At 36.9% G+C, this 22011-nt stretch overlaps 1 protein-coding gene across 3 annotated transcripts in view; it reads right to left on the reverse strand.

Moving 5' to 3' along the window:
* The window catches only part of pard3bb (par-3 family cell polarity regulator beta b), a 433139-nt gene that overhangs the window by 235943 nt on the left and 175185 nt on the right, over nt 1–22011 (reverse strand). For all 3 annotated transcript variants that reach the window (XM_067410020.1, XM_067410021.1, XM_067410022.1), the window contains 4 exons: nt 16126–16251; nt 13676–14073; nt 9161–9300; nt 8908–9036 (listed from right to left, as the gene is read on the reverse strand). In XM_067410020.1, the coding sequence (XP_067266121.1) occupies nt 8908–9036; nt 9161–9300; nt 13676–14073; nt 16126–16251 (793 nt within the window). The remainder of the gene's footprint in view (nt 1–8907; nt 9037–9160; nt 9301–13675; nt 14074–16125; nt 16252–22011) is intronic.

The following is a 22011-nucleotide window of genomic DNA, read 5'->3' on the forward strand; positions in this document are numbered from 1 at the left end:
AGACAAGAGTTCTTCATTAAACTCATAAAAGACAAAAGGCCACTCCCAAGTATAAGGGGCTTTCTTTGCCATAATGCTTGGATAACATGCCTACGACTCTTTTGATTAAAAATAATGGCTAGTGCAGCAGCTGGGATATATGTAAACCTACCAACATCCGTTGCCAAGATTTTTGGAATGGCTTATCGCGAGAGGAAAGAAAAAACGTTTTAATCGCATAACAACGGTTAATGTAAATGCTGTCATTTCGCAATAATTTTTTTTAATCGATATTTAGAAAATATCGCAAAAATATTACTGCTCTCATACTCATGATACGTGTAACACTTAGAGAAAACAATAAACTAAATGATGAATTACATAAAGGAATGAAAATTATCACAATATTTAAAATGTTGCATGAATTTTTCGTCAGCAAAACCATTGTGATCCTATGTTAAACATTCAACATCCCAAGTAATGGATTTGCAATATTTGGCAATCTCTCTCTGGCTTTTACTAAACAAAGCCATCAGTATGGACTTCATTTCACCAAATGGAGAACATACCCTGATCATAATCAGGTTTCAGCATCAACAAATACCCACTGCCTTTCATCAGGCCCAATTACCTCTTCACTAGGAGCCGAATACATTTCCCCTTTTAATATGATGTCTCCAAGAGCCCCGCGTGCAATTGGGAGGGACTCATGCGGTGTACGATCAACCTCTCGGCTTACGGCACACATGCTAAAGTGCACTTTTTACCCTGCACATGCATATGGAAAGGACCATTCACCTTGCAGACCGCAGCATCATTAAAGTCAACACGGGGGTAAAAGCACAGACACTCACATAACCTCTTAAACAAAGAAACGTCTCTACGACTGCTCCGATGGCCAGCTAAAGGCAGAAAGGCTAAGAGTGAAGTTTGTCCATGAGTAAATGGATTCTGTTTAAGTGGAGATGAAAGCAAAACCATTGAGATGAGGACGCTGTAAAAGACTAAGGGGTCTGGATTGACGTCCATAACCTTGTCGCTCAGGAAGCGGCTTTATTTACTCGTAAAGAGGCCAAGACTGGAAACCAGGCCTCGTGGGCCCCGAGACTTCAGAGGGCTGGTAATACCAACATCAAAGGTTTATTGAGGAAATAATGCAAGTAGTAACAAGAAGGTCTGGATATGAGATTAAGTAGCAGAGAGGCCAGCGTCCTGGCTGGTTCGACTTCCTCGGTTAGTGTAGGACGAGCCAAAGAGGGGAACACTGTCACAACAACATTATCGCATGTGCTAACCGCTCGTCTTCACAGCTGGAGTTCTGGGAGAGATAAGGCTTTGTCAGGGCCCTTATTACCCAGCCTGGTGCCATTGTTAGCAGGCTGTTTTGAAGTACACAAAGCCGCCTGCTTGAAGGGGCGCGAGGGTCTTTTGTTACAAGCTCTGCACTCCATTTTTAATCTGCGTCTGTCGTGCAAAAACACTACAAACTGAACAGGAAATGAGTCCTCATTCTTTTTCTTTTGTTCATGGAGTCATATCTAATATCACTATTACTATTTCATCTAGCTGGAGCAGCAGACAGAGCTCTATCCCCCACAGGGCGGCAGCGCTATTGAAGAGAGATTAGGGCTGACTGTGCGAGGGGTGCGTGAGGTCCTAGGTGTGTGGCTTTTGAAGAGCGAAGGTTGTAAGACTCTTTCAGCAACAGATCACCTGGCAGGTAGAAATACGTCAGGTAGTCAGACAGATGTAGAGTGTCCAACCCACCTGCCGATTCTCCTTTCCCCTCATCACATGGGCAAAACTATCGCCGCATGTGTCTCCAGTGAGACATCTCTGCACATTGTGCCGCAAAGTAAGTCTTCATCTCTCTTAAACGACCTCCTCTTGTCATTCCATTCACATGGCATCATCTCTATCAAACTCTTCTCTCTCCTGACTGTCTGAAGCCTGTCCTTCATCTACAGACTGACTAGTGCTCTATGGATTCATTGGCTGAAGCAGAAATCTAGAGCGTAGGGTAACCTATCCGTTTAACGTCATGTGGGAGTTTTACTGCTTTTTTGCAACAGGACACACAGCTGTGGTCAACAGTTTGATGGCAAACAAGAGACCATAGCTTCAAGCAAGAAGGCACAAATCAAGTTTCTCTCACCTCAACTCTCATCCAGTACTTCGGAGTTTGTTGTGGTGGCATGAATGAAATGTTGCCGTCTATTTGTCGTCTATTTGCACAAATTGCATGAAAATGATTAACTGCACTTGAAGCTTTTGTGAAATTAAAAATAAAACACCCAAAACTATATATGGTACCATAACCAAGACAAACTATATTTGTATGTGTGAAATTCTGGAGGGAATGTCGGACAGCGTGGCATGTGTGCGTAATGACCTGCCATTAATCAATCTATGATCTATAACATGTAAAATGGGAACATGAAAGAAATATTCTAAAAGCAACTCACATAAACACCTTAATCAAAATATTATCTTATTCAGAATAAGGTCTATTCTGACCATGTAGTTTGGAACCAACGATCCTATCAAGTCCTGAACCTCAACCTGCCTTTTTTATCTTCTTGAGAAGCTGTTTCACTCGGAAATACATCCCAATAAGGAAGAAAAGACGATCGCAACTTTCGTTTTATGCTGACTTTAATAGTTTTATTAAGCAAGGATGAAGAATCCTGAAAATAAATGCATCTCAGTTTCCACAAAAATATTAAGGACAAATGTTTTCAACATTGATAATAACAAATAGTTCTTTATCAGCAAATAAGCATATTGGAATGATTTTTTTCCAATGTCATTCTATCGATATCCACCATTTCTTGCAATGTGAAATTCATTAGCTGCTATAGGTAAACAACTGGAAAAATAACAGTGCAGTAAATGGTAATTTCTATTTGTGCTACAAACCAGTACGTTTAAAATTACGACAATACATTAAAATAATACGGCAAGAAAGCAGTAAATGGTAAAACTATGCACGCTACAAAGCAGTGTGTTTATAATTAGGACAAAACATTGAAATAATACAATAAGAACTACCAGTTTGCAAAATCAAGCAGCATAACAAGCTGTTTTTGTACAGCTAAAATATACTGGAAGTGGATGATACGGTAAGCCTTGCACATTCAAGTTAGAAATGGTCACTCCCCATTAAAAATAAACGCTTAGCTAATTTATTAATATAGAATTGTTTGCTTTGCCCAACAGTTTCTTCCACCAACCTTAAAAATGTTTGCAGCTTTTTCCTTGTATTGTTTCTGCTCTTATTGCTCTCCTATTCCTCTCTTTGCAGCTTTGTATCTAAGACTGACAATGACAGCTTTCTCTACCTTCTGTCACCATCTTTTTCTTCCCTCAGCCCTTTCCTTTTCTACATCCACCATTTTTCTCTTTGTCTCATCATCCGTCACTCCTCTATCAGCGTTTCTATCTCCTTTGCCTTTTTTTTTTTACATTTCAATCACTCGCTCTTTCAGCTTTTGCTCTTAAAATGTATCTACAGTCATCTTTCACTGTCTGTGAGCAATTCTTCCCATACATTAATCTCCCTGACTACCGTATCTCAGTCCAGACAGTCCAGTCACACAGAGAGACGTCAATCCATCAGTCACTGAGTCAAGCAAACAGTTTATAAATGCAAAGCTCAATGTGTGCCGCGTGCAAAACCAAGCAACTGCTCACTAACCAAATAAAATCATTAATGTCACCATGCATAATTTCCACAATTATGAGCGTTTGAAGACCTTACATGTTTATTTCAATCCACTGAAGGGTTTAATCTCCAGTGTGCAAGCAGAACTAGTGGTTTTTGGGTAATGAGTCGCAGTCATGCTTCAGACCACTGCATACTAACTAATCAGTGGCAATGATGCAGTGAAGGGTGCGTTCAACACAGCGTGCATAAGAGACGTAATTGAACAGTGAGAGGATTAATTCACCAGAGAATTTACTAGTACAATGTGTGAATTGTCTTTAATATGGTGAAAATACAGTAGACGTCATCATTTACCACAAAACAAATAAAGTGCTTAGAAACAAAAAAGTGGCCTTGCAATCTTTAAGAAAAGCAGGAGATATTCCGCTTAACAGCAAACATGGAGAGGACAGCGGTTGCATTTAGTAAAACATGCTCACAAAGCATTAAATAGAATCTGGATTGATAGTGCAGTTATATTGAGAAATGATGATCACTAACACGGTTTGCAATGTTTTTTACATTATTTTTGATACATTTGTATCCAATTATTTATACATTATTGAGAAAAATATATATAATAAATGTTTCAAAATGTGTGTTTACATGGATCTAACATTCCAGAATGAGATGGTTATCAGTTTATTGTTGCTCATGTAAACATAGACGTTGTTTCGAGTCAAAACAAACCCTTCCTGATTTTCAGTGGTTTTTGAATAACTTAATTCATATTTTAATTATAAAATTAAAAACTACACATATATAATTGTTTAAAATATAGATTTTAAATCGTAATAATATTGTAATAACATTGTAATAACAATGTTATTACTATATTTTTGATCAAATAAATGCAGCCTTGGTCAGCATGAAAGCTTTTCACACTTAAAAATCTTACTGATCCCAAACTTTTGAATGGTAGTGCACATACATTAAAATACATTCAAATGTAATTCATTACTTATTACTTCTTAACTGTATATTGCATGCAACTCCAAAGACTTGCCTGTTATAGGGCAAAAAAGGTAACTGTTGGATGCCAACTACTGAGTCATAAATTCCTCTTATGCTGCTGTGAATTTATCTAAATTAATACATGAAAGATGTTGACAATGGAGGCTGTAGCTCATTTCCTGTGAGGGGCCAAAGTTTGAGTGGCACTGCTATGGTAATGGCCAAGTGTACGGGGTTCTCAGCATTTGGTTATTTACAGAAAGTGCTGAGTGGGGCAGAATTTGGATGATTGTGGATCGACGGGCACTACGCTGAGGGAGATACAGGAAGAGCCAACACACAGCTGCACAGTTGTAGTCTCTGACTTCACACAGCCCCGCATGCTCCAGCACTTCCTGTAGGAGTGCCCCGACCTCCTGCTCTACTTCCTGCCCAACACTGAATCAACAAGCATGGATAAGAGCAGGAAGTCAGACTACAAGGTGGGCAGAAGGGTGTGTGCAGAGAGGCCAGCGCTCCGGCGGCGGGTGTGTGGGTCGCCAGGTTCATCAGGAAAGATATCAAACAGACAAAAACAAAGGGAGGGAAAGTTGTGGGGAGAGAGAGTGACAGGTAAAGACGTCTGAACATCAGAACAGACAAAAGCTAGCATTCTTACACATCCCACAGGGGTTGAGACAAAGGCAGGAAGCTCAGGACTTCCCGTCCTCAAGGCTTGAGGAACTACAGCGTGACTATGACCTTCCACGGCTAAGACAGCAAACAGAGCCCTCTTGGGCTTTAGAGACAGACATGACAGTGCAGAGGCATGTGTCCTCAGAGACACATGATATCACTGCAGATGACCCAAATAACATGCCACTACATTTCCTTTTGGTCTGAAACACAGGAAGTGCCCTGACAAAGAACACCTGTATCCAGACCTTACAACCGTCTATGCAGACGCAGCCGGATCATTTCCATAATGACCAAAACAATATACCAAGAACAGTGCAAATTAGCATCTGGTTTAAGGCATGCTTTTTTTGGGTGGTAAATAATGGTGCAAATACCAGTAAATTGACTATAACACAAACCTTAGTAAACCACCTTGTATGATTCATTTAAATGATCTCCTCCCATAAATGTTGCATCTGAAAGGAAAACTCCTACAAATACATATGCAATAAGGTCAGCCGCAAAAATTACTGTGGCCATGCCTTTTCAGTGCTAATTTTTCACTGGGTGTCTTTAGTAAATCCTGACAGTAGTTTTTTTTTTAATGCCAAAAGAGGGTTTGGATTCATTGAAAGTTCAAATTTTTCAAGCTTCAAAAGTACAAAAAGGCATCCGAAAAGCAATCCATTTAAATCAAGCGGTTTAATCCAATTTTCCATAAAATATGTGATTTATTTATATGATGAAAATTTAGAATTAGGGCTCATGTTCACATTCAACATTAATTAATGCACATACATATACACATCAAATATGGTAAACTCGGAAGGTCAACCTAAGTTGCTTGACACGAGAGAACCATAGGGATTTATTTTTTTTTTTCATTTCTTAAAAATATTGGAATTTGTGAACTAAAATCTTACAGATTTGGAATGACGATGGCAAATGATAACAGAATTTTTATTTTTGGATGAAATGGCCGTTTAACGTGAGATTTCTCTAACAGGACTGTCACCTAAAAAGTGTCCAAACGAAAATATCTGCTAAATTCTACTAATGTGGGGTAAGCTTCAGGAAAAAATGGAAACAAGACAGGAAATATAAATGAAAAAGGTGAACAGAGGAATTGGAGGATCTTTAAGTGGATATTTAGAGTAGAGACCTAAGTGCGGCGCGGGACAAGATTTGACGGGCAAGTGTGAGTGCGGGCGGTAAGACATTTATGTGTGCGGGTTGCGGGAGAATAAATATTTGTTGGCAGGGGCGTAGGAACCACTTTGACATTGGGGGGGGGACATTTTGGCCATTATGAATCAACGTCCATCTCGCCACCATAATAGTAACATACAGTATGGTGACGTCACGTGGTACGACATATATGAAATAACAGCAAAATAAATAAACAAAATCATCTGTTTATCATCTGTTCATCTGTTTAATTTATCTATTTATTATTACACAAATATTGAATTTGGGAAACATAAAAGTGTACAAGCCCCCCTGCAATTGCGGGCAGAAAGGAAAGGGGCACTTTACAAGGCAAATATTTGATTTGTAACCCCAAAAAAATACAAAAACACAACAGTCACATACGGCTTTGGATATAGGCACTTGGAACTAGAACTATCATTATTATCTATATCAATAACATTTTACTTTTCTATTAAAAAGTTTATAATGTCATGCCTCGTATCCATAATTCAGTTTTAAAAAGCTTGTTAATTTAAACCGCTTGACTGAGACTAATTTACCTCATACAAAGTCGAGTCGTTCAAAGCTGGTGCGCACCAATAACGTATTTGAATGTTCGTAGTGTAATGTTGACTTCTCTCTACCAATCAGATGCTCCGAGTCCGACTATAGGTGAAAAGTGAAGAATATGAAGCTGGTGATTGGCGAATGGTGATTATTCAAACATGAATGAAATCACTCTGGGTTTGACTGACAAAACCGAATATCTTCTTCGTCGCGTATTCAAAATAAAAGTTCAAAATGTACAGTTTTTGTTCCTGCGGTGTATAGGCTATTTTTTGGGTGGGACACATGCAGCATTTTCCAATATTGAGGGGGACACGTCCCCCCCGTCCCCCCCCGGTTCCTACGCCAGTGTTTGTTGGACTGCCGCAAAATAGAAATATCTAAAAACAAATATATGTTATTCATCTATTGCACAAAAGCCACAAGAACTAAAATTAAATAAAAATGATTTACAGGTGCAAGCATAGGCGATGTCACGTTTGCAGTGCTTTGTTGTGTGTGCGTGAGGCGCCGGCGCAATCAAAAAGCAGTCTTTGCAAGGGACTTGCCTCATCGTCATGGCAATGGTTCATGGTCTCATCAGATTAAGTCAGAGTTTGTTGTTGTTTGCTGGACAATCATACCACACTGCTCAGACATTCCCCGACCCAACAAACGGCGATAAAACATGTTCAGTCGGGTGAAAACAAACTATATCACACTAGCTTCGCATTCGTCGTGGAACTTGCTAACTTGCACACTATTAGGAAAGGCGATTTGCAAATATTCATAAAAAACAACATATAACGTTACTCACGTCTTCTGGAGGTGAAGCTGGATCATGAACAGTTGGTATTGATCCATCCTTCAGGAACTTTTTAGCAAAACAAACTTTTTAGCGCAGACATAAACACACATAAGTAGATCCGGGGATGCATTCCCTTCAAAAACAAAATTAATCCACTGCGTCTTCAGCAGCTCAGATATCGAGAGTAAAGGACAGCTGCTATGTTCATTCTTATATCCAAAAACAAAACACCTCAGTTGCTTTGGAGACATTCTTGTCTACACCTGCGCGGTGTCGAAACAATGGCGGACTGTTTACAGCTCACTCAGGGCGGGTCTATGCTAAAACGGCAGTGTCCGTCAACAGTCGTGGGAGGGGCCTGTGCAAATTTACATCACTTTCGGAATCTGTGAACGGCTTGATCTGACAAACTGCTTATGATTTGTGGGGATTATGGGTGGATTTTTATCATTATAGGGTGGTTGTGTACACACACTGCCAACACACATTAATGTCCAAACACCATGTAAAAGTGGATTTTGCATCCAATGTCTCCTTTAATAACAAATAATTTATGTGTAGGTTGAAATCTGCCTCGTGCAGATCTCCAGTTTAGAGGCTCAAAACTCTTGTTAGTGTTTCCTGCAATGTCATTTTGAAAGCACAGCATCATGCGAGTTGGAAGTCGAAATTAAATTTGGTAAATTAAAAGGGCCTGGTAACGTGAAACAACAAAAACAGCATTGTTCTCAAAAACAATCAAACAAGCACTGCAATGCAGTCCAACTCACAAACAAATGACTCACAAAATTAGATTTCTGTAGGAAACACTGCATCATCCACAAGCAACCAAAGTCACTGTTCAGTGTTCATGAATAGGGTGTTTGTTTTGTATGTTCAAGCATAGTGTTTTACGCAATTCATTCACTGGAAAAGAAGAAAAGACCAAAAGAGGAAAAGAGGAAAAGACTTTAAGAAAGGTTTATTAGCAACAGATTGGAAGAGTTAGATGTATAAGACATGGCGTCTACACTGTAACTGAAGACTGTAGCGCTGCATTCGATTTTTAGACAAAGAAGACCCTTACCAGCTCACGTGGAAGGAACATGTCTTCCTGTCTGGCCACAACCAGACAAACACTATCCCCCTGCTTAGTACTGCGTAACATGGCCACCAGTTCCTCCTGAGAACGGCCTGTAATGTCCACACCGTTCACCTGAACACAAGCATGCACAATGGATTTCATATGCAACTTCACACTGATGTAAAATGAAAGAGTTTTTTTCCAATTAAAGCAGTCACACAGATTACTAACTAACTTACACCAGAATGAGACTCACTTCTAGTATCCTGTCACCTGACTGCAGGCGGCCATCTTTGACAGCAGCTCCTCTGGGTAAGATGTTTTTGACGAGGATGGGGCCGGGCCCGTGCACTGAAGAATCTCTGGTCACAACGGTGAAGCCCAGACCTTCAAGACCTGTGAGAAGATTGAGAAAGATTAAAGTGATTGACAGATGAAACCCAATTTGTCAGCAATAATGCGCTAATTCATGTGTGAAGCCTATTCTCTTCCCAGTCAGCACACTTATATCAGCAAGGTGTCTTTGAAAGAGTCCATCATCTAGAAAGCTTCACGTCATACTTGAAGTGTCATATGGGTATATAAACAACTGATAATCATCTGTTTTCAACATTGATCATAAGAAGAAATGCATATTAGAATGATTTCAGAAGGATCATGTGACACTGAATACTATAGTAATGATGCTGAATATATATATATATATATATATATATATATATATATATATATATATATATATATATATATATATATATATATATATATATAGTAAAAATATTTCACAAAATCACTGTATTTTTGTCAAATAAATCCAGCTTAGGACAGAATAAGAGACAGGACAATATGATGTAATATATTACGATCTTGGCAACTTCAAACTTTTGAACGCTACTCTATTTAATTATAGAAAATAAGATGAATTAAAATGAATTGAATTTAAATTAACACCTATTTTTCAGTATGTACTTAAATCGGACTAAAATATTTAAGCATTAGTAGTTTGCTTAAAATTAGTGTAAATCTTTAATATTCTAATGTTGGTGTCCACTTAACATTCTAACAACCAAAAAGCAACATTTTAGCAATAAACTGTACTGCAAATGAACTAACACTTCAAAAAAAGTGTGGAAACATTAAATAGATATTTTAGATATCTGGTTTCTGTTTTAATTTTCATAAATAATCCAAGAGGATCAATCATTCTTTAAATAATTAATTCAGTTTCCAAAACATAATGCTGCCTAAAACTACTTAAAGATCTTAGCAAACATTGCATGGTAAACAACAGAAGAGAGGCGTTACGCTGTCTCTATAAAACTCCTCATAGACTATATCCTGTACATTGGGGTGGTTCTGTCTGAGGCCTGTCAGGGACAGTCGGGCTGATAAAGGCCGTCCTTGTGCGAGACTGAGATTAGAGTCGCCTGGCTTCAGAAACTGAAGTTTAATTTCATATATGAGCACATTTCAAAGAGCCAGAGTGAAAGGGACAGACAAAAAGAGATACAGAGTGCATGAATATGAAAGACTCAGAGAGATTGTTTGTGTAAGCAAGGGGGAGAGATAATGTTAAAAATCATACAGATTTCTTACAAAATTTAAAGTAAACACCCTCACCCACAACAGAAACATCATTAGCCAAAGCTGCCATGTTTACTCTTCATTCAACAGTTTCAATTAAAAAAAATCTAAATGGTTAAAAAATAAGCATCTAACAAGAAATCAGTGTGATTCCTTTCAGCCCAGATAAAAGGAAGATATTAAAGGAGGAGGCTGCTGTCTAGCACAGGTGGTCGTCCATTTAAACCATGCTGCCGCCTTGACCTGTGCATATTGCTTCTTACAGCGGTCTTGATGCTGTCACGGTGACTGATAGGTAGATTAGAGAACAGGCTATAGCCCCCCGTGTGACACGAGGCACGTCTTTAGGGCGGATATTTCCAGTCCTGTCCCTGAGCTCAGGGATAAAATGATGGACAGAGCGTGTGGGTGAAGAAACTAAAGAGTAGACCGCCTCAGGGCCAGTGGTTGTTCTTTAACACGCTCTGCATCAGACTACAGGGGACAATACATATCGAAGCCAGACTGTGGAAAAAATGAGCACAGCTGGAGCGTTCAGACGGCATTTTATGCTCGTCATTTAGCACGATCGGTTTATGGTCAGCACTTTTTTGTTCCAGCAATGAATTTATATCATCATTAATGGCAGAATCAATAAGAACTTAATAGACTTTGCAGCCTGAAATTATAGCTTCATTCATTCGTTAGACTGCCAAAACCACCGACTACACAGTTGACCAATGTTGGAGTGAGCGAGAGAATCATATTAAAAGGAAGTACATTTATTTAAAAGATCTTGCAGGAATGTCTTTACTCTTTCAAAATGAGAGTTTTAATACACTATGTAAGCATTTGTATGTAGGGATTTTCAAACTGGGGTCCAAGGACACTCTGGAGGTTAAAAACAAACAAACAACCAAACAAAAGAAAACTATAAAATAAAAATAAAAATAAAATAAAATTGTGTGATCAAAAAATATAAAAAACAGTCAAACAAAGATTGATTCTGACATTTTTTATATTTTTGATATATTTTTACTAGTGGGTGCTAGACACTATAGTTCATTTATTTAAGTGAGGATAGCAAAATAAAGTAGACTGTGACATATGATATCCAAAAATTCTCCATACAGTGGACTACCAGTAAAATTTATTAAAATTTGGAACCAAAAATTATTCAGACACTGACCTATGTTTTGCTTAAGTGTTATCTGACATAATTAAGATAATTTTTTTTTCTGACACAGTTTAACTCTGAGATCTTGTCAATATTGTATTACCATTTTTTTTTTTTTTATTATAGTGAATAAACTGTATTAATGAATGAAATGTTCAAGGTGTCTGAATAAATTTTGGTTTATAATGCAACAAAAAAGATATGACCATTTTATTATCCCAGGTAACCATAATCTCAGGTCTTACTACACTGTAAAAACACACAGACACACACTATTTATATATATATATATATATATATATATATATATATATATATATATATATATATATATATATATATATATATATATATATATATATATACACACACACACAAACATATACATAGGAGCACGAGCATTTAAAGGTGTACATTTTTAATTCCACCCCAAAATAGGCAGTTAAACATGGTATAATAATAAAAAAACTATGGGGTATTGAAACTTCACAGACACATTCTGGGGACACCTTAGACTTATATTACATATTGTAAAATGTCAATTCTAGGGCACCTTTAAGTGTCTAAACTCAGCAAAGAAAGAAACACCCCTTTTCAGGATACTGTATTTTAAAGATATTTTTTGTAAAATCCAAATTAGATCTTTATTGGAAAGGGATTGAACAATGCTTTTGATGCTTGTTCAATGAACCATTAACCATTATTACGCATGCACCTGTGGAACAGTCCTTAAGACACTTGTGGTTTATAGACCGTTAAGGTCAAGGTTACAAAAACTTAGGACACTAAAGAGACCTTTCTACTGACTCTGTTCACATCTGCAGTCCTCATGACTCCTGCAGCAAGACTATGGCATGTTCAAGAGTGATCAGAGAATCTATCTGCCGGAAGTTAGTTATTTTAGATTGTAAAGTTTTAAATATGTATATTTTTTCTTACAAAAACCTATCGTTTCACTTTAGAAGGCTTTTATCAATCCCGTGTGTCAGAGCCAAATTGAGTTTGTGTAGCCTATACAGCGCTTTTATCAACTCTTTTTTAGTGTTATCAGGCATATCATACTTTTTATTTGTCATTCATCCATGTCGCATAATTGCTACACCCGCTACTTGGCACGGATGCGAGACGACAGGTCAGAAAGATTCGCTTTCACTTTCACAGACCACATAATCTACTGTGCATGCACACTGCACGACGGTCTGTAGGCTATCCTTGTGAAAATAATGAATTGCAGCTTTTAAAAAATTAGGGATAATGCAAATTAGATAATATTGTTTATTTTTGTGAATACAATTATTTTTTGCAATTAATTTGCGGTGAAATGAGGAATTATGCAGGATCGCAAGAAAAATGTGACATTTTGTTGATTTTGCATTGTATTCAGCGATCGCGGTATGGCAAAAAACTTGAGGGACTGATCATTTATATGATGGATGGATGAATTTTTTGGGCTTCAAAATCTCGCCCTCTCTTTAGTACCGTTAAAAAGCTTGGAAGAGCCAGGATATTTTTAAATAATATCAGATTGTGTTAGTCTGAAAGAAGACTATATTCACTAGGATGGCTTGAGGGTGAGAAAATCATGGGATAATTTTCATTTTTGGTTGAATAACCATTTAAAGTAGTTGATGGACACATCAGATATAGAGTCCCTTTGTTCAGGGACTCATTATCCCATTTCTGTTAGCCAAATGTCTGTGAAATCTGTTCAGTTTATGTCTCAGTTATTGAATCTTTTTATGTTCATACAAATATTTACACATTTAAAAATTGCTGGGGAAAAACAGTTGAAAGTGAGAGGATTTTTTATTTTTATTTTTCGCTCAGTTTATATGTATATGGATACCAAAATTGTGTTACTAATTGAAAATTCATTGAATAAGAAATCTGTAGTTGCCTTGAATTTATTTATTTGGTTTAATAAGGTATTTAACCTTTAGTGAAGAAGCAATCTGAAAAATCTGAATGCACCATTGAATTTTGAAGTTCTCAACATTCATTTTTTACAGTGTACCTTTCCCAGTTGTTTACCTTTCTTAAGGTCAATTCTGAGTCTCTTTCCACCCTTTTTGTTGTGGATTTGTAGAGGCGATGGTCCCAAGCTGTTTTTCAGGAGGGGGCTTTCTGCACTCTTGCCTCTGGGGGTGGGAGAGAGGCTGAGGGGTAATGGAGAGCCCAGAGAGCGACTCTCAGGACTGCTGCTGGACTCCTGAAACTCGGCTTGACATCCTGAGGAGGACTCCACAGGCCTCACCATGGGCTTCACCTTCAGCGGCGGAGGTTCTTTGGTCCGTGTGGATACATCTGGGCTTTCTGAGTTGAAGAGGTGGCCGATCACAGTCTTCTCAAAGCGTTCTTTATTAAAGACTGGAACAACTTCTAAACGAACGATGGGCGAACGCATGGCTTGACGGAATATTTCCTGTGCTCTGGTAAAAGACAAGTGAGAGAGAGATTAGGGACACAGGATATAAAAAAAGCAATTAAGAGACAATCAATTTTTTTATAATTATTTGCAGGTTATTTGATGAAACAAATGAACCTGGAAACTAAAAAGGGTGGAAATTGTAATATATTGAATAGTCTTGGTTTAGATAAAACTCGCTCTGACATTTATTCTGACAGCATAATTGGGGTTATGACTAATGAGTCCTTCGCATTACAAATGACAAAGCAATCCACCTCCTTCATTTTTGCTTGACTGATTTAATTTAAAAACCGTCCATCCATCCTGAGCCTAATAAGATTAATGTGACCTTCTACTGGATAGAAGTAATTCTCTTTAGCAGAAAAATGTATATACAATGTATGCATAATGTACATTACGACCATGGAACTATACTGAGTAATGTTTCAACAGGTATGGCAAGGTCTTCAGACTTCATTTGTATAAAGCACAATCTATGATAAGTTAAGTCTATATTAGGAGACAATTTATATTCCTTTTAAAATCTGAGAGGCATTCTCACAGTGCACAGTGAACAATTTTTGCCAAGATTTTGCTGTCTTTGATAATTTAGTGTGAAACAGAAATTAAAACTTGCTTTCCGATTAATTTTAGTGTCCACCAAAGTTCTGAATGTGTCTAAAATCTGGGGTTGCAGTAACTGCCCCAACAGCAACCATTTAATGAAGAACCAGTAGCTCTAGAGATGTCTGGTTAAAAAAATGTTGATACTAACTTGTCTATATACATATATGTAGGGCTGCACAACGATTAATCGCGATTAATCGTTTGCAAAATAAAAGTCTGTGTTTATGTAATAAATGTCTGTGTATAATAATAATGTATATATAAATACACACACATACATGTATGTATATTTAAGAAAAAATTTATATTTATATATAAAATATTTATATTTATATATAATATAAAATATATTTAAATATATATTTATTTATACATGCATATATTTCTTAAATTTATACATGTATGTGTGTGTATTTATATATACATAATTATTATACACAGAACACACACATTTATTACGTAAACACAGACTTTTATTTTGCAAACGATTAATCACGATTAATCGTTGTGCAGCCCTACATACATATATGATAGATACATCTTGTTCATTTGGGTTCTCTCTTCATGCTATCATTGTACTAACAAAATTTGCTTGAGTTTGCTCTGAAAAATGAGCAGTCAACAAACCAACATTAGTGCAAGTGCTTGCTTGCGTTTGATCAGTACTATTACAATTTCATGTGTTAATGACAGTGACATGACTGATGATGAACAATGGCCAGTCAATGCCATTTGAGTTCTGCTTTGAAAAACTCTTATCTTTTGTTCTCTCTGGCTAGCTCAAAATTAAGAGAGATATTTTTACATTATCCTTATCCTTACATTATCATTATCCTTACATTATCATTATTTTACATTAACAATGTAACAGTCTTTTCTGTCAATTTTGATCAATTTAATGCAACACTGTAGAATTAAATATACATTTATTTTAAAAGAAAATAAATTTTTGAACTGTGGTGTATTTGCATACATAATTTATCTATATTATTTGGTGAAACTTGTGAAGTAGAAGTTACAAACTTCAATGAAACTGATGCAAATTTAACATTATACATTACAAACTGACCCAAAACCAGATGATTTGTTGGGTCCTGATGGCTTTGGTTTTGGGTAGCAGATCTCTAATAAGCATGACAGTGTGCAGTAATGCAGTTCAAGAGAAGGAGATCTGCTACACACAACAAACAGAGCTCAGGAAATGACCATGACTGCTGGATTGGGCTCTGACACCATGGGTTGAGTGTTTTTCTGCTTTTGAAACCGGTCCAGAGTCGATAGCCATAAACAGAGCACAACAATGGAAACCATGCTTGTTTTTACAACCATGACATGGAAAGATAGGTCTAAAAACTGAGTAACACAACAGGAAGGAAAGGCTATCAGGAGGTGGAGACAGAGAAGCAGACCAGAAGGTAAAGCAGAAGGGTTCAGTTCAGAGACTCACTGTGAAAAGGATTTGTCCATTAATTCAGCATCATTAATTTTAACAATGCACTCATCGTCCTGAAAGATGCCTTCCCTTTTGGAGCGACTGTTCTCCTCCACGCCTCGAATGTGCAGGCCCAGAGCTCTGAAAGAGAGCAAACCATAAATTACCAACAAAATAGAGCACAGCACCAGCACGGCAAACAGAATAGAAAAATACCAATAATTACATAGTAATTACACAGTAATGACATAATTACAAAAAAAGGACTATTCAAGTAATAACATCAATACTGTGCACACCAGTGTAGTGTGGAGAACTTCTGAAATGAGGATAAGATTGCTCTATGCATTTGACTTTATTTTAGTCCAAAAATAAATGTATGTTCCAGATCCATTTGTTATTTTGCTCCTCTCTAAAGATTTATCTGCTGATGTCATTGTTGAACAGTGAGTACTTCACACACTATTCTTATATATTGTAAAATTTATTTTATTTTCTTCCTATTTTTTCCTAATTTATTTATTTATCTATCACAGCCACTGTATAAAACATAAATAAAACATTTTTCCCTATTTTACTGATGGAAACCCATTGGCTTTATGTTTTGCTTTATTGTCCTCCCTTTGCCCTCCTGAGCACCGTACAAAACTCACATACATAGACCGCTTGACAAAACACAAGACAGCAGCACCATGGCTGGCAGTGATAAAGGCTATCAAGCTGGAGAAACTCATAAAGCAGGAGCAGTAATGGCAGGCGAGTATTAATCCCTCAGTCTTCACCTGCAGGCACTGCACACGAGCCCATTCAATGAATAACACATTCATACATTATAACGGGCCGCAGCAGTGTCTCCAGAGCTGTAGAGGCATTGGCAAATTATGGAAGATGCCTTTGCAGAAATGTAGATGGACATTTGGGGAGACACACTGGACCGAAATGGTTTCCTCAGATAAGTGATATTTGACTGGAGGGATAAAGGTTGAGTTTTGGGTAAGTGTACGAAAGAGACTAAGCATATTTGTCTTCTGTTGTTGACAGTCTATGTGCGATTCTACACATCACTAAAAACATTTACATGTTCACAGATACAGTTTAAAATCATCCCAAAGGTGAATTTTCAGCAGTCATTTCTCCAGTCTTCAGTGTCACATGATGCTGATCTGGAGCTCAAGAAACAGTTATTATTATGAATCAATACATATTTGTGTGGAAAACATAATATATATTTTTCAGTATCATTTGATGAATAGAAAGTTCAAAGGAACAACATTTATTTGAAATAGAATTTTTTTGTAAGATTATAAAAGTCTTCACTGTCACTTCTGATCAACTTAAAAAAAAAAATTAATAAAAAATCTTACCGACTCCAAACGTTTGAATGGTAAAATATGCACCAGTGATCATTTTGCCAGCAAAGCAAGCAAGATTATCAGCTGATTCCACCTATCACAAAATGGCCAAATACTGGCCAATAACATTTGTGTGGTTAGATTTTATCATGTACATGTTATGATTTAATGTGAAAATTAATTACAAATATAAATTTACTGCCCTCAAAGAAACTGTCTTGAATTCCAAGATGCTGCACATGTACACAACACACTGCAATTACCCTACAAATCATTTTTAAATCTCAGAAAAAAAGGTACAAAATCTGTCCCTGGGGCAGTAACCTTTAAAAATGTGCACCATAGTACCTTATTTACTCCCAAACAGTGCATGTTAGTACCTTAAAGTGTAAGTTGACCCTAAAATGAAAATTCTGTCATTATTTACTCAGCCTCATGTCGTTCCATAAGACTGTAAGACCTTTGTCCTTCATCGGAACATAAATTAAGATCTTTTTGATGAAATCTGAGAGCTTACTGTGCCTCCATAGATATCCAACGCAACTACCACTTTCAAGGTCCAGAAAGCTAGGAAAAAAAACATCATTAAAGTTCTCCATGTGACTCTAGTGGTTTAACCTCAATTTTATGAAGCGATGGGAGTGCTTTGTTTGCGAAAAAAAATAAATAAAAATCTTAATTTGTGTTCCGAAGATGAACGAAGGTCTTGCAGATGTGGAACAACACGAGGGTGAATAATTAATGATTATCATTTTTGGGTGGAACTTAGGGATGGGCATTTGTATTCGAATATTTGGGCTCGTAAAAAAACGATTGTTCGAATATTCGTTTATTTAAATTACCTTAAACAAGAAGAACTTTTTTTAATTTATTTTTTTTAATTCATCAAGAGTTTTTAACCATTTCTGAACAAGCTTACGATTAGGCAATATACACAACAAGCTTACGTTATATCTTAAGGTTTTCTTTTAGTTTAAAGCATTAAACAATTTGTGCAAAAAAAAAAAAAAAAACTGTTCATAAACATATCTCCCTCGAGGAAACATATGTCTCAAAATCATTTTGCTATCAGATAAGTTGTCTTCTCGGCTCACTTTGGGTATAAATGCGCTTAGCCTACCTGTCGTGAATGCAGTGATGGACAGCTGTATTTCCTCATTTCATGTGCTTTCTCAATATGGTGGTGATATTATGATAACTCGGTTTCATTAATTCATTTTATCAAAAGTAATTCCATTGTGTAAGAGCCAAGTAATTCCAAATTTCGCGAGGCAAACGACAATATTATGTGACGATCAAATTCAATAAACTTGTTAAACACGCTCCACCAGATGCATTTAGTTATAACTGCGAGTTTTAGTGCTCAGGATTTATCATGGATTCACTGCATTTACTTGCCTCCGCCCTCCGTTGCGATTCGAGTCAACTCCAAACCGTACCATGCAATCAGATTCGTTTATTTCAGTGACGCAAACAGTGTCACTCTAGTGCGGCGAAAGTCCCTTCAATATCAACAAAGATTGCGCACGGGAGACCAGAGAGTTTGTTCTATTCAGCCGTGAATTCAGTTTTAAATGACCAAAAACACATTAATCATTTACTTTTCGCTGTTGACTCTCTTGTCACTTTGCTAACGTCATATCCGCCCTTCTCTGATTGGTTTACTCCGCTTCCTGTTTGCTCAGATTTGCTCCGCCCTAGAAATCGAATTGATTCAATGGCCGACCAGACTCCGATGGTACAATGGTGAGGCTGGATTTTCCAGCCAATGCATTTATGGCCAGCAAAGCAACATAGTCAAATTCGAATAGTATTTTTATTTTTCGAATATTAATTACAGAACGAAAATTCAAATATTCGACTATATGTGCACACCCCTAGTGGAACTATCCCCTTAAAAAAACTTCAAGTATATAGTACCTTTCGAAAGGGTTCTGCCCCAGTGACAGCTTTTGTACCTTTATTCTGAGTGAATAAAGAAGCATTGTAAACAGCCATGCCATTTACAGTAAAATATTGCATCATAATAAAATCATAAAAAGCATAAAAAAAAAGTATGTATAGCTAAAGAAACAGCCTACCTCCGAAAATGTTACCACTGCATCTTATTATTTAGCATTCTCAACTAGTCGACTAGTAAACATGAGTAGTCACAAAAGCCCTAATATAAACTAATAGCGTCTCCTATTATCACCTTCAGACTAAACAAAATGATCAATAACAAAAACAGGCATGCGGAAAAACTCTCCAATAACACACCGGAGGTCAGATTTGCGGCATGGAATCTGTAAGAAGATAAAGATGCAAGATCTGGAGCGAATTAGCCTTGTGTTGGTGTAAGACGTGAGTGTGACCTGCTAATGCTCAGGAAGGATCTCTTCACCCCTCCATTAGATGTGCTAAAGGTTTCCCGTCCACATGAAGTCACTCTGCATTAGCTAACAGGCCTGTTTACTTTACCGCTAGCCTCACGTTTGGAGAATATTACTCTAGTCTTAAGATGGGGTGACCTTTGACACGCAAAGAGAGAGAGGGCAAGGCATGTCTAAAGGAAACAGATGGAGGTTACGGCCTGTGGGAGACATGAGTGAGGGGGGTGAGGGACAGATACAGGGGGAGAGAGTGAGAGAAACGAGAGAAAAAGGCTCAATCCTACAGGGAGATATCTGTCTTTATTAAGACTCCTGTGCTGCCTCAGTCCCTCGTGATGCTCTCTGATGACTCAGTTTCAGTCAGAAAGAAAAAGACTTATTTAGTGCATGACAGACAGTAAGAGCGCTCGACCGTAAAAACATCTGGTCATTAAATGAGCCATAAGTTCAGGAGAGGTGATTGTTAGCTGAAGTTACTCAGAAATTGAAGACTATGCGACCTCTAACAGTCTTCAGCCGGCCAAATCAAACACATTAAAATCCGGACAGCTTTTTGGGTTCAATAATTTTGTTCTGCTACATAAGCTATAGAAGCTTGGAACATAACTGCAAATTCTAGTCAATACCGATTACAAGATTATTTTCATGTAATTTTCAACTAAGCAAACACACAAGGGGCACGAACTACAGAATGTAGAACTTTATAATGACAGGTTTATTCTTTAAAAAAAAAAAAAAAAAAAAAAAAAACATTGCCCACTAAGTAAATATTGTATTAAAAACTAAATTTACTTTCAGTTGCTATTTGTTTAAATAACAGCTTAAATAGATTAAATAGCTTGCATTAATTCTGCTCTCTACTTATTCTTTTTTTTCCATCAGTCAAGCAAATGACCACAAATAAATGGTCACCGATCTGTCATACATCAAAAACTATAGCCATAGAGGAAAAAAAAAAAAAAAAAAAAGAGAAAGTATTGTGGGTGTACATGTAACATTTAAATCAAAATCTAACTTCTGTTTCACAAATGGTCTCCCACAACCCCCACCATTACCGCTGAAGTACTTAACTTTTAACCCCTCTCATTTACCCCTACATAACGTTGTGATGAGTTTCCCTGAGCAAGCAGCAGTCGATGCTGACCCCACAGCCCTGCTCCTGCCTTCAAAGAGAGCTGTGGGTTTATATACTGCTGACCCACTCGAAATACCAGCTGCAGCAGTCTGATGACCACAGGATGCCCAGCTCTCTCCCACAGGAACACATTTTCTGTGTTTCCACCACTGAAGCATTTAAGGAACATACAAAAAAAAAAAAAAGTCCACAACCATGAGCACATGAACTCACATGAACTGTGACTGTCCATATTTTTGTAACACCTATTCAGTGTTCAGCAACTTGGCCTGGATGAACAGTGAAAAGGGAACTATGTATGTGCAAAAAGATAACACAGATCATTTACATACAAATATTTGAAGTAATCATGAAATCAAAATAGACCACATTTAACTTCTCAGTGCATATTTCTGTTTGTTTGTTTGTTGTTCGTTCAAAAGAAGGTGTTTGTCTTTGTAATTTTCATCAAAATGTGGATTTTTATTTATTTAATGTTTATTCATTTTTCTCTCCATTTTTCTACCTTCACTGAATCTTCTGTTCTGTTCTGGGAAATAAAATAAACATTTAAAATTAAAATGTGGAGAGACAAAAAAGAAAAGAAAAGAAAAAAAAACATGAACAATATAATTTAACAGAAAATGTATTCATTCATTCATTCATTTAATTTTATTGAATCTTCTGACCTGGTCTTGAAAATTAAAATGATAATTTATTATATTTATATTTAATACTATCATTATGTGTATATGTGTGTGTGTGTGTGTGTGTGTGTGTGTGCTTCCCACAGGTTTGAAATATACTTGCGATGGTAGCAGGGTGGAAAATCCTCCTATTACACATGGCAAAAAAATGGTCTACTACATGTGACAAACGTGATTTTTAACAGTATTTTTATTTATTGAAATTAATTTTAATTACATAGCCTACTATTACATTTAATTACACACTAATTTCATGCATTATTTTGCAGTGTAAATTATGCAAAATTACAACAAAAATTGTAGAGCTCTCCTCACTGTCATATAGTGTCTCTCTCAGTAAATGGGACACAGATTTT

This window comes from Chanodichthys erythropterus, chromosome 14 (assembly GCF_024489055.1).
Source record: "Chanodichthys erythropterus isolate Z2021 chromosome 14, ASM2448905v1, whole genome shotgun sequence".
Classification (NCBI taxonomy): domain Eukaryota; kingdom Metazoa; phylum Chordata; class Actinopteri; order Cypriniformes; family Xenocyprididae; genus Chanodichthys; species Chanodichthys erythropterus.